The sequence below is a fragment of the Coprinopsis cinerea genome (genome assembly GCF_000182895.1).
Source record: "Coprinopsis cinerea okayama7#130 chromosome 9 map unlocalized cont3.9, whole genome shotgun sequence".
NCBI lineage: Eukaryota > Fungi > Basidiomycota > Agaricomycetes > Agaricales > Psathyrellaceae > Coprinopsis > Coprinopsis cinerea.
In genome coordinates, this window is record NW_003307536.1 from 1,845,038 (window position 1) to 1,857,886 (window position 12,849).

At 51.8% G+C, this 12,849-nt stretch overlaps 6 protein-coding genes across 6 annotated transcripts; 2 read left to right on the forward strand and 4 right to left on the reverse strand.

Moving 5' to 3' along the window:
* Positions 1 to 241: 241 nt before the first annotated feature.
* Positions 242 to 2,046, forward strand: CC1G_03566 (hypothetical protein; the record flags this gene model as incomplete). Its single annotated transcript, XM_001832500.2, has 4 exons — positions 242 to 424; positions 474 to 970; positions 1,019 to 1,244; positions 1,294 to 2,046. The coding sequence occupies 4 exons, from the start codon at positions 242 to 244 to the stop codon at positions 2,044 to 2,046; spliced, it is 1,659 nt and encodes a 552-aa protein (XP_001832552.2).
* A 99-nt stretch (positions 2,047 to 2,145) lies between these two features.
* On the forward strand, positions 2,146 to 3,294 carry CC1G_03567 (hypothetical protein; the record flags this gene model as incomplete). Its single annotated transcript, XM_001832501.2, has 4 exons — positions 2,146 to 2,346; positions 2,399 to 2,874; positions 2,921 to 3,160; positions 3,198 to 3,294. Exons 2-4 carry the CDS (start codon positions 2,756 to 2,758, stop codon positions 3,292 to 3,294), a joined length of 456 nt encoding a protein of 151 aa, XP_001832553.2. The 5' UTR covers positions 2,146 to 2,346; positions 2,399 to 2,755.
* An 892-nt stretch (positions 3,295 to 4,186) lies between these two features.
* CC1G_03568 (metalloreductase) lies at positions 4,187 to 6,443 on the reverse strand (the record flags this gene model as incomplete). Its single annotated transcript, XM_001832502.2, has 4 exons — positions 4,187 to 5,719; positions 5,770 to 5,803; positions 5,870 to 6,213; positions 6,342 to 6,443. The coding sequence occupies 4 exons, from the start codon at positions 6,441 to 6,443 to the stop codon at positions 4,187 to 4,189; spliced, it is 2,013 nt and encodes a 670-aa protein (XP_001832554.2).
* Positions 6,444 to 7,565: 1,122 nt separating this feature from the next.
* Positions 7,566 to 7,970, reverse strand: CC1G_03569 (hypothetical protein; the record flags this gene model as incomplete). Its single annotated transcript, XM_001832503.2, has 1 exon — positions 7,566 to 7,970. One exon carries the CDS (start codon positions 7,968 to 7,970, stop codon positions 7,566 to 7,568), a length of 405 nt encoding a protein of 134 aa, XP_001832555.2.
* Positions 7,971 to 8,398: 428 nt separating this feature from the next.
* Positions 8,399 to 10,112, reverse strand: CC1G_03570 (hypothetical protein; the record flags this gene model as incomplete). Its single annotated transcript, XM_001832504.2, has 4 exons — positions 8,399 to 8,465; positions 8,524 to 8,561; positions 9,468 to 9,594; positions 9,664 to 10,112. 4 exons carry the CDS (start codon positions 10,110 to 10,112, stop codon positions 8,399 to 8,401), a joined length of 681 nt encoding a protein of 226 aa, XP_001832556.2.
* A 1,168-nt stretch (positions 10,113 to 11,280) lies between these two features.
* CC1G_03571 (other/BUB protein kinase) lies at positions 11,281 to 12,808 on the reverse strand (the record flags this gene model as incomplete). The annotated part of the gene is made up of 3 exons (XM_001832505.1): positions 11,281 to 11,433; positions 11,490 to 12,225; positions 12,291 to 12,808. 3 exons carry the CDS (start codon positions 12,806 to 12,808, stop codon positions 11,281 to 11,283), a joined length of 1,407 nt encoding a protein of 468 aa, XP_001832557.1.
* Between the last annotated feature and the right edge of the window lie 41 nt (positions 12,809 to 12,849).

Here is a 12,849-nt window from a genome sequence, read left to right on the forward strand (position 1 = left end):
GCTTTTCCGTTTATTCACTTAGAATGTACCAACAATAGTCAAGAATCTCAATGTTCGCCAAGTCCTCATGAATCAACGTTCCTTTCCGAGGGAATAAAAAAAAAAAAACGACGCCAGCACTGGATCGAACCTCGCCGTTCCTGTGGGCCGGGCATCACCGCCTCCCGGGTGTAGGCTGTGCTCGGCAACTAACGCCTTGGTTCTCTACTCTCTTGTGCCCCTCCATTTAGGATTTCTCACCATGGGCGAAGGAGGAGCCATTGGCAGAAGAAAACGAACGAAAATAAGAAAACTTGCAGAGGACAGTCCAGGGCCAAGCTCAATCAAACTGGAACAGCCGATACCGAAATGCCTCGCTTCTCAGGATATCATGCTTAATGTGCAGAGATTTCTGGACCCGCAAGATTTGTTAACGCTCAGAAAGGTGTGGTTACAGTCGGTAACAAGCAGACATCCCATTCACACTACTTTAGACCTGCAAAACCTGGTATGATCATTCCAAAAACCGCGCTGCATGGATACGCGCTGCCGAACGCGTTTGTCTGCGCAATGGCATCCAGAAAGCGTGGCTTCCTGTCCGAGAGATGAGTCTCTCAGACCTGGAACATCTCACACTGTCACCGTCGCGCTTTCTGCGATTACTGGACAACCATAATTACGACACAGTTCGACCATTGCTCACGCGCTCACTGGTTCCTCAGCCCAGAGCAGGAGACGACGACACGTTCGAGATCAACCGCGCTTTTCTCGTACCCGGTGGTCGCTTCCTGATCACCGTTACGTGTCAGGATGCAGACGAGCATCTTTACGACGCTGGTTGCTTGCTTTGGGACCTCGGATTTGGGGAAAGGTATCCTATGAAGCTATTCCCCATTGCCCACCTCGACTTTCCGGATAGACTTATCATTACTGATATCACCCTTTCTGCCAACGGAGAAGCTGTCATCATGCCTTGCTTCAGAGAGCACGAGTGAGTCTATCCGCTGGTTAACAATCGCCCATTCTCATTGCATCGCAGGGATTCGTACTCGACCTATATATACTCGGTTTCCCCAGGATTGGAACAGCCCACATTTGAGCTTCGCGCGGAATTCAACCATATTCCATTGACCGCAGAACCTCTGGGTATCTCAGAAGACCGCTTCCTGCTGTGGGACCGCGCAACAGGCACCGTCGTCGTCTGGGATTTCGAGAACAACATGACCTCTTGCTGGGGTACCAAGGCGGAAGACAACATCTCATATGTAAGTGCACCTCCTCCCCCTCCGAGAGCTGACTATAAAGTCTATCTAGGGAACCACGTTTGGAAAAACTGCACTTCTGATGGCCAACAAGCAGCCGACCACACAAGTTTACATCTACGACATACCACCGTTCGAACCCCGCGTGGATGACTTTTCCAGGCTTGTCGTGTCAGACATCACGCCGCCAAAGTTGAACTTTGTGCGAGTCTGCCAGCCGTCCGACTTTTCGTATTTCCGTTCGCCACACTGGATGCAACATCTCCTTCCCTCCCCGTTCCTAGCCATGTTAGACTGGTATGAAAGCCGCGACCGCGAGGATGGTACACCAGCCATCGACGCCCATGCTGCACAACGAAACGGCTGGGGAATGGAGCTTCACGCCTTCCTTCAAGCGAACAGTGCGATGCCCACCGTATTCCCCTCCCTCATGGGTATAGCGGGAAATTACGTCGGTCCCAACTGGAGTCCAAGCTCCCCTGATCCTCCTCTCAAGGACAACTGCGGGTTTGCGGACGGCCACTTTGTTTTCTTTTCAAGTCAGGAGCTGCGAAACTCGCCGACACGCATGCTGGCGGTGACCAGCTTTTCTATTCCTGACCCGTCGTTGCCAACTCGCCCTCCTCATCTTTCGTGCTCGACCATTTTCATCAACCCCCATGACCGGGGTAACGCTCCAAAACCTGACCGTTACGACGTCTGTCCTTTTAGTGGACGGGTGGTGGCCGTTACTAAAGACTCTTATAGCGGTACAAAGGATGAGATACGGGTGATGGACCTTTTGGTTTCTCCGTCGCAGATGTAGCTTGTTTGTAGTTGTTAGAATACAAGGCTTCCAGTGATCGTTTGCGGGTTGCCACTGCCGGCGGCGGCCTCTTTCAATTTGACCTCATCTTCATCCATGGCTGAATCGACAACTTCAACCAGACGAAAACAGCCAAAGCGACGCAAGGCGGCTACTAATGGGTCTCCTACAGAAGCGCCCAGCGTTGATGTCAAGTCCCAGCCACCGGCAACTACGCTCCCGAAGTGCCTTGCATCACAAGATGTCATGTTGAGCGTCCAAAGGTTCCTCGAGCCTTTGGATTTAATGACTCTGAGAAAGGCAATCCGTATTGCTCATGTCAGTATGTAATTCGCTAATATCAATCTACTAGACCTGTAAGACTTGGTACGCGCAGTCGAAAAGCCGCATCGTTTGGATTCAGGCAATCGAAAGAATGTGCCTTCGCAACGGCGTACGGAAAGCTTGGTTTCCTCTTGAAGATATGTCGCTTCCGGATCTTGAACATTTGGCACTTTCTCCGTCGCGATTCCTCTCTTTACTGAAGCGTCATAATCATGGAACGATACGACCACCGTCCATCCGGATTCTAAACCCGCAGGTGGCCCAGACTAATCTAACTGTGAAGACGGTGTTCTTGGTCCCTGGCGGGCGTTATCTTGTCGCCGCATATACCGACAATTCTGACATCCAGTCCGCCTCTTTGTGGGACCTCGGATGTGGTACAGCAATGCCACTGAAGCTTGCGCCAGTGGCGCAATTCACATTCCCCGCAGGATTCTGCATCTCTGAAATCAACCTCTCTCAAGACGGGGCCACCATCTTGCTCAATGGGATCCGGAAAATAGAGTAAGCACCCTCTCTTTCAAACACATCTTTCTGTTAACCTTTGTAGAGCCCAAAACGCCTCTTCTGCCCAAGTATATACCCTCCAACCTGACTCGGAAGACCCCCAATTTAAACTACAAGGAGAATTGAAAAATCTGCGTCTCGACACTGATCCATTGGGTCTCTGTGACGACCTGTTTTGCTTGGGTATTGATGGGGAACTGGTTGTGTGGAACGTGCGAGAGGGCACTGCATGTCGGTGGCAAGGCACTGATAACATGTATCATGTACGCCTCAGCTTCGCTCTGTACGCGACTTGCCTTAACTAATGGCATTCCCAACAGGTTCTACTCTTCAAAGACGCCGTTGTCACGCTGGACGATTCAGAGAACACTCCAACGATGCGCCTCTACGAAATACCGCCTTTACAACCACACTTAGATGACCTCAACAGTGTTCCTATCACCATCAATCCACCGACATTCAACTTCGTACGAGCCAACCAACCTTTCGACTATGCATTCCTTCGTTCTCCGACATGGACGTGTCATGGCCTCTCCAGGCCGTATTTTATGCTGCTGGACTTATATTTTGCGTTCCCCGAAAACCACGATATGGCGATTCCAGGGTCAGGAGACCCTCATGCATCTCGGCGGAACGGATGGGGTCTGGAATTGTACAGTCTGGCTCGGGGAACGCTCGAAGATGATAGGGGATTGGGACAAAGCCCGCGTATCCGGATTCCTATTCGCGTCGGCACTGTCGACAACTACGTCGGTCCATCGTGGTCTGGAAACACACCTCTGTACTCCCCACAAGACACGACTCGCTACACCGAAAACTATTTTGTCTTCCACTCTTATCAATCTCGATCGACCAGCACGTCGAGGTCTATCGCGATCAGTAGTGTCCCTGCCTCGAATCCAGAACCGTTCACGCCTTGGACGGTGTTTGTGAATGCCCGCCCTCCAGAAGATGACACGACCCCCGATCGGTGTTCGTTGTGCCCTGTGACTGGACGGATGGTGTTTGTTTCGAAAGATGCGCATGACTTTGCGGATGACATACGGATTATGGATTTCTTAGTCTCGCCTTCTCAGCTGTAGTAAGTTACCAGTCAATGCCTCTTTTCATTGTATCCTCTTCAGGCATCCCCCGCGCTTTTTTAATCACGCACAACGCTCCCCTGAGCTCGTTTCCTCGGCGTTCAATGGATGTGCTCTTTCACTCGTAATCGACGGCTTGATGACTAGTAGGAGGAATTGGACATGTGTATTGGGAAAGCGAGCGTGAGGATACCAATACAAGTGTTAAGTAGATCCTGGAAAGAATTTTACCAACCAAACGCCTCGTCGATAAACACGATTCCCCTCTTTGCCTTCGCTCCGAGTTCACTGACTGCATTCCGTACATCATCTGACATTCCACTCGGACCACACACAACCACGCCCAGATCACCAGCGTCCTCGCTATCCATCAATTCTTCCCTCAGCAATCGAACAACGTCCAGCCGTTGTCCTATACTTGTTTCGACGTGGACGGTGGTAGGGTTGAGAGCCGCTAGGTCGGATTCGACTGCCCGAAGAAGCCATTCGTTGCGCATTCCCCACGCAACTCGAGCACGAGCGCCTCCGAATGTCCTGACGATTGGGAGAATGGCGGTAATGCCTACACCGCCCGCAATACAGAGTAAAGTGGTACAATGGGCAAGATTTCGGGTAGCTGGATTAGCGTGATACGACGACTCGACCAGAACTGGAAGGGCCAGGCGCTGCCCCTTGCCCAATGCTGATAAGCGCTGACCGATCGTCCTTGTAATACCAGTCATTGGGCGGAAAAGGAGGGTAATTCGTGGACGAACGGTTGTTGAGTGACCACCCGAGCCTGACGATGAAGAACTGGGTCGACTGGTTTTCTCCGGGTCAAGACCTGCGACTTTCGATGTAGCGACATCTTCGACACCTTTAGCGACCTTTGCTCGACCCGCTGTGACTGTCGATAACACGGAGAAGGGATGACTCTCCCAGAATCTCCAACCAAGAGTGGGGAAGGTTAAGTACACATGTCCTTCCGCAACGATCCCATCTATCTCGACGCGGAGGTATTCACCACTGGGGTCGATGGCGGTAATGGCTGCTGTCCGATAACCATTCGCGAACATCCTCAGAACTCGAATGAAGCGGTCGAGGAACCAAATGGTTCCTCCGACATACACCCATATCTCAAACCCCCATCTATAGCCATAGAATATGTAGATGTGAAGGAAGGTCCCAACTAGGGCGATGACGGAGAGGACTTGATGGGATATGAGGAAGAATTCGTGGCATCTCTGGCGAACGGGGAGGAGGGACGCCGGCCAGAGTATCACAAAGGCGAGAGTGCCAACGATACCCCAGACCCAGAATTTCCGATGAGACTGGTACTCGTGGTCTTTCCCGTACAAGATGAGGAGGAGGAGGGAGTGCATGCAGGTTTGGATGATGGTGCAGTAACCGACCCATCGATGAAGGAGAATGAAGGTTCCGTGGCTCCAATCGGTGATCCATAGAAGGATGTTGTTGCGGCTGGAAAAAAGGAAAAGAGCGACAAAGTCGGCCATCGCTATGACGCCCGTCCGGTCGCCAAGGATTTGCAGAGCAGGGTGCGAGTAGAGATACTCCAAAAGGCGCTGCGAGAAGTAGGGCGGTGACATGTAGCCCCATGGTTTGAAGAAGTTTAAGGGGAGTATGGCAAGAGTGATCTGGGTCACCACAAGGTAGATGATGTATAGCGTCTGGCCTCGCGTCGGCATGAAACCGATATTGGCAGCCACCGGCGTGCGATGACGATAGCCAATGAACGGTTTTCGAGGTAGATCACCAAGCGACTGTACCAAACAAGCCGCCCAGGGAGAAACCTCAATAAGGAAAGGAGTACGGGGAGAAAAACGCTGGTAACAGCGACAATGACCCTGTAAAACAAGAACAAGCCCGGTCAGGTTTATCCGTTCCAAATAAATTCTGAATGGGAAGCCTACCCGTTTCGCCCATGAACCAGGCCGCCTGTGTTGAGGAGGAGCAATCCGTTGTAGATTACAAGCCAGTCCTCTGCGCGGACGAGGCTCGTCGCATTCAAGGGTTCCCAGGCCACGACAGACGGGATGTTCCCTTCACCGAATTCTTCCACATCTACATGGGCGTAACGAAGTGCCTCCTGGTAACTCATGATCGGTCCTACTTGTGCAGGGTCCAAGAAAACGCCGGTGCCAGCGAGTGGATAGGTCTCCCAAAACCTCTCGATCTTGGAGATCTGGGGGTTGTCCCGCCGACAATGCTCTTCGATACAGAGGGCCAAAGTGCGCAAAAGAATGCTGCATCCTTGCTATAGCACTCCGTCAGGTTGGTGGGGTCCGTCGTGTGGGTTTCCCCTGGGAGCTTGGAGTCGCATAGGAGTGGACTGGGAGCGATGATTTGACGACAAGCGTGGGCGCAAGGAAGGTCGTAGATTACTTTCCCTGCACCAATTATCCCTTGACCTCGAACAGCCGTTGTCGATGTGAAGAGTTGAGCGAGAGTGAGCGCGAGTAGAAAAAGGCGAGTAAGAGACACCATAGGCTCTAGGCCAGAGCTGGAAGTGATCATCATCGCGAGCGCTCCAGGTAGGAAATCACTCGATGGGAGGGCAGGATTAGAAGGCCAGATATTGTATTAGAGGCTTTTTATTCCTTGAACAGATCAGCCCATAGAAATGAATCCGCCTGACCAGGTTGAACTGCCAGGCTCTGACCGTCCCTACCTAGTTCAACGCGTCAGTGCACCCCAATGGGACGTAGTACGCCTAACACGCACAAAAGGGGAGGAAAGAAGAGCGGATGCCGTCGCGCCTTGCACTTCGGAATGCATCTCTGTGTCCAAGAACAAAAGGGTCGCCAGGTAAACTTGCCTTTGTGCCTCGTTCATCATGCCAAGTTTGGACGGTGTCTAGGGAAGGATAGATTGCTCTTCCTTGGAATTCCAATGCTTATCATTTCTGTCAGATGCCTCAGAGAAAATCTCGTAAATGTGTCATGGAGTACGCTTGACTTACTCTCCGGCGAATGGGTCGCCCCATAACTTGAAAGCAAACGAGTATGTTCGTAATAGCCACGTGCACGGGACTTTCACCCCTGCTGTGTGCGAGCTGCGCATGGCTGGTTAGTTAGTTCATCAACGAGAGAGCTGCTTTCTGCATTGTATCGGCAAGCCCAACGTCCGAGTCGCCGTCCTGGTCACGGTGAAGCGAGCATGCATCCAGCGACGCGCCAAATGCCGTGGGCTTTGCTTGGATTCCCAGGATTGATTGGCCATCACCGAGATCCCCGGGCTCACGATACCTTGCTTGAATGCCCATTGACTGATCAGGATTCAGAGCGGACTCGAATCGTCTGCGTTGCGTACGAGATCGCACACAGACTGGGCACGTATACGGCCTCTCACACCTATACTTCAGTAGCCTTTAATAACCTTGAAGCATTGATTCTTATCCGTAAAAAATCACGACATTGCCATTGGGTTCCTTCGCAAAACACTACCGATCGGACATTCTAATAAGCGTCAACTAATTATATTAAAGGCGGCAATATGGCGCAGAATTAAAACAGGAGTAGGGTAAGATAATGAGGCACATAAAATGTAGAATTTAAAGAGAAGAAACTCAGAAGGGTGATGAGAGGCTGGTCGCAGCTTGGAGAGGGCCTACATCATAGCCCCAAACTGGGCGAGAAGGCTCTCATGGGTGACAGTCGAGATCGGGAGTCCAGCGCGCTTCAAGTTGTCAAGAGCATCCATGACCCAGTGTTGACAGTGCCAAGTCTTGTCTCCAGTCCTAACTGCAGTATTGCGGAGGATTGTGTCGGCGTATTTGAGTTGGATCTCGGGGATCGTTCCCACAGGAATCATTCCCATGAAAGAGCTAGCCTTGCCAGGTGTGACGACCTCGGGGGTCTTCAGGGTGTAGGTGGTGGTAGAGCCAGTAATCTCGTAGGCAGTACCGGGAGTCATTTTATCGTTGATGTTCATGATGAGGAGAGCCCAGTGCTTGCTTCCGGGAAGCTTGGGGTGGCCATATTGAGCGACGACAAGGACCTTGTTGGAGGACATTGTGGGTGGTGGTTGTTTGGTAGTAGAAGTAGGTGACTTTAGAGTGCTGAAGACTTGGGCTGGTTGGAGTAGCTGGGGGAATTGCGGTTCTGAAGAATTCTCGTCCAAATCCCAGCGCCTTTTATAGCCCTATCCGTGAAGCCAAAGCGCAGAAGTAACGACAGATGCCACAGCTTTGACCCATTGTCTACTCCCGCGCTTTTACCAAGTGTGGTATGTGGTTGCGGTGTGATCATTGTCGTTTACTTTCAAAACAAGTAAATGAACTCTCGGAATGACACAAAGGGAATAATCACCGTCGAAAGACGTCGTTAAGTGAACAATGGCCCGCACTTATGAAAGGGCAAGACACTCCTTCAAGGGACATTATAACGCGGGAAAGGAAGACAGTTGGTCTCAACAAAGCGTCGGGTCAAAGTCGTAGGAAATTAAACTGGAGTGAAAGGCCATCTAGCAATGGCGAGCGCGGGAGCCTTGGTCTCCGCCTCCAAACCTCTACGGACAATATCAGTTACCCTCACACGAGGTCCAAATAACGGGTCTTTGTCCAAACTTCACCTCGAAGGCGTTGCGAATACGCCATGACCGTGCCTACTGCCACATGCAACATATTGGGATCCGGGATGTCAGCCCTGCAGTGATCAAAAGCTTTTGGACAAAGGGAGGTTTCCGACTCGGCGTCCCTGATGATCTCTCTTGGCGCGGTGAACCCTCCCAGACTATGTTGGCCGCATCTGCAGATACGCGCTGGGCGACTCATGGTAGCAAGATTAACTAGAGATGTGGTTATCTTCCAGAAGTCCTCGAATAGATCATGAAGAAATGTACAATTGTCGTACCACAATCAAGTCGTTGATACATCTAGGTGGAATCATCTATCGTTACAGCTTCTTCGTCTTCCTACTTGTCATCATCTCTATACATCCACTCTTCCCAAACTTCTTTTGGCCCCAAGTGTATCCCCCAAAGAACCGAGCTCCGGCCAATCCTTCCCTCGCGTAACGTGAATAGATACATAGATAGTGTCGTTCGAAATCGTTGGTTCGTGCATGCCAGGGGATAAAGAAGCACCTCACATAGTGAAAGGCACCCTACCACCACCAGCTATAGTCATCAAAAGGAGCCAGAAAGTGGAGTCGCTCGCGTGTTCGCAATGAATGAAGCAGATCCCATCTAGCCCATTTTTGCTCCGTGAGTCTTCTAAGTCTCGTTCGTTTCCCAAGGGCCGATTCTTCCAAAGGGATCGTCATCCAAGAATAAGTTAGGGGTCATATAGCGTCGCATGAGAGAGGGGGTATAATTTCACTGGGCAAGACCGATGCATGATTAGCCTTTCAACGATTGGTACAATGAAATGGAAAACGTACAAGTGAGAGCACTTTGTGCCAGCCGGTGGGTATAGGGTAACAAAACACGATGTGGGAATGCGGTGATTTACTACAAAACGTTCCCAAGGTCAGGCAAACTGACAACAAACAAAAGGGAAACACGACTCACAGGATGCCTGCGTCGGGCAACACGGCGTCTCTTGCCATGCGTTTGGCCAGATGCAGTCGGCGACGAGGGGTTGAGGAAGATCCTGACGATCTCAGAGAACACTCCTTGCTCAGCAACTGCCGGAGGCCTGCACAATCATGCAGAACAAATTGTCAGACTTTACCCTTCACAGCAAATGGTGTGAGGAGCCACTTACTTCGGAACAATGGCCTGCTGAGGGGCCCATTCGAATTTGTGCGTAGCTTCACGGATAACCGGAACTTCCGACAAGACAGGGACGTCCGCGCCGGTGTCAACGAGAGCCTCCGAACCTTGAGCGACGTTGACAACCTGTGCGACACCACCAATGGCCGCTCCGTCCACAGAGCGTGGCATGTGATGTTTGTTTAGGATGTGGATGGCTTCATGATGGGGTCGGATGATGCTCCTAATTCCAGTCGGTGCTGCTGAGACCGTGAACGCCGACAGGGCGAGGGCAAAAGCGACGATGAGAATGCGAGTGAAGAACATGTCGGAGATGTCAGAAGGAGAGATGATATAAACTGTTTGAAGAAGGCGAGAGGCTTGTGGTATCCAGTTGTTGTTGTTGTTGTTGTTGTTGACCGTTGAGCTGGGTGAGAGCCAGGTGCGGTGAGGAAAAGGCATTGGCACGCCTCCCCCCCTACCTTCTTATACTCGCCCATACCCTATCTTCGCTTGATGTGTTTCCTTCGCGTGCCACGCTAAAAGGGTGGCGTTGCTGCGACAACCCTGGACAGGTGCGAAGTCGTTCATCCGCGGAATGAAATTTTGATCCTTCGTTGCAGGAGAGAAGCCTATATCGTGGGCTGTTGATGGCATGTAAGGCCGCGCTATTTGGCAAGCACGACTCATCAACCTACTTACCTGAAATGGAGTCTAAGCTTGGAGGGGTGGTATACACATAATGTGGTTCCCGTTACGGCGGTATACAGAGAATGATTCAGAGTGCTGCGTGGCCCTGTGTGCACTGGAGGTCAGTGGTGGCCTCAATGAGCTTCCCGAGATGAAACGCACCATGCTGTTCGAGCTGCAGAGTCCCATAAGGTGCATGTGTTCCAAGCAACCAGCTTGAGCCACCAGCGATCCACCTACGTGATCCTCCTAGCTGGGAAGCCCTACTTGGGACCAGCCTTTGGTGCGCACAGAGCGCCCCAGCAACGGAGGGCTTACCGGGGATGATCCTCGGCTTACCTTCACCCCAGGAAGATCACACTCGGCAGAGTCTGGGGAGCTCCGCCAAGCAGAACATAATCTTCCTTCTCACAAAAATGAAAAGGAAATCCACCTAATAACGGATAGTGTAACGTGGCGAAGTAACAGCACTTCAATGTCATGACCAATATCCGGTGACATCGAATTCGGCTCAAGATCAAAGCCTTTTCCACTGCAGGAAGGGCTGGAGAGAACGGAAGGGACTCCGCCACCGTCCTTCGCATGGTGATATGGTAACAAAGTACCTCACCAGTACTCCTTTGTGACTGGACTGAGTGAATGAGCGAACGAGCCGGAGGGAAACTCACCTGGCAGAGCTTGAGCATAGTTGAGCGACAACACTACGGATTACGGGAAGGGACAGGAACCACCGGAGAAGAGAAGGAGATTCAGTCTATGAGTTATCCATTCGCTGAAGGGATATGAAGGTCTAGAGTCCAGAAGTCGGAAGACGGAAACTTTGAGAGAACCCAGGGTCGAGACTGTGCAGCAAATACAATGGAATTCAAGCAATGAGTGAATGACAATACACCGTGCAAAAAAGGAAAGGACATATGTGCAAGAATAGGTATAGGCGAGTTCACGTATCATTCGTCGAATAGTTTTTCAGAGGATCTTTTCTGAGCGCCTCTGCTTCAGAAGTTGGCACCGGAGCCTTGGGCCCTGTCTTCTTGACCTTGATCACTGCATCGCCCACTGGGACTGCAGTCGCCCGCGATGACTCAGCATCACCCTAAGGATAAGGCGATCAGTCAGGTTATCGATGAAGGAGAGTTATGGAGAGCTTACCTCGTCACGGAAGGGAGTGAACTTAGGCGTCGCAGCACGAGGAGTCTCCGGTGGTATAGGAGATGGCTTTTTCACATCAGCCTCATCAACAAAAGGCACAAATGCCTTGGTAGCCTTCCCGCTAGACGACGGCTTTCTCGAGGATGAAGCCGCAGCAGGCGCTGGTGGGGTTGGGGTTGGGGCATCCACTGGGTCCCTGAATATCGCAAACTTGGAGCCTGAGCTTCCCGAGGAGCCGGACCCAGAACCAGAAGCAGCCGAAGCCGATACCACCCTCCTCGTCTTCCCAGCCTGCTTGATGGTCGTCCCAACGAGTTTCTTCGTCTCCGGAACATTCTCCTTCACCCTCGTCTTACGTGTTCCGAGATCGTGCCACCCATTCTCCCCTCCTTCACGCGCTTCTCCATTCTGACCAGAAGGATCCACAAAGATTTGGAATCCCCCACGATTCGAGGGTGGTGGCATATTGGTGGGAGCAGCTACCGTCGTATTTCGGCTCGATGACGCGATTCGCGTGCCGCCGGTTCTCGATGTCGAGGTGGGGATCTTCGACGTCGTAGCGAGCGCCTGACGTTTAGGCTGAGCAGCTTGGGTCGTCCTCGCGGGTTCAGGGGCAGGCGCCGTAAAGGTCGAGATCATCCTCTTCTGGAAATCTTGATACCGGCTTTCTAGGTGATCGAGGGGTTCTGCTTTACGAGCGATACCCAAAGCATAAATCTCATCTGCCTCTTGTTTCCTGAGTTCTCGCAATGATTGAGCTCAAAGCGTAACCATGGGATAGAGGTATACATTCGTACTCACCGGCCATCCCTTTCTAGAACAGCTGCGTGCTCTTCGTACAGTAGCGCGAACCCGATTCCGATATCATTGGCGAGCAGGAACCGATAAATGATGGTGGGCCGTTCCACGTAGCTGGCGTATATCAGCCATAACTTGAGGTACTTCATGTCTCCACGGTACACCCCGCCGTTGTGGTCTTTGAGAACGCGAGTGGCTTCTTCCAACAGTTCCAACAGCCCCGACTCTGCGCTGTGACCTTGAGGGTAGTTCTCCATGGTCCAGTACACGAGACGACAGTAAGCTTCCAATGGATCACCGTCTTCATCTTCCAGTGCTAGCTCGACGTTGATTCGAAGTCTATTTCGTGTCGCCGACAATTTAGCATCGCGTTGTGCGGCGGGGGTCGCCAGAACAGTGGAAAGAGCCGTCACACGTCGACCGGTGGCGAGGGGCTGAACATTCTCTTTGGCAGCCTCGAGAAGGTCGCAGTCGACGACGACGGGCTCAGATTCTTGGAAAACGTCGTCTGCGGATATCATGGTCGTCGAGGTCAAAGACTAAAGTTGTTCAACTCACAAAA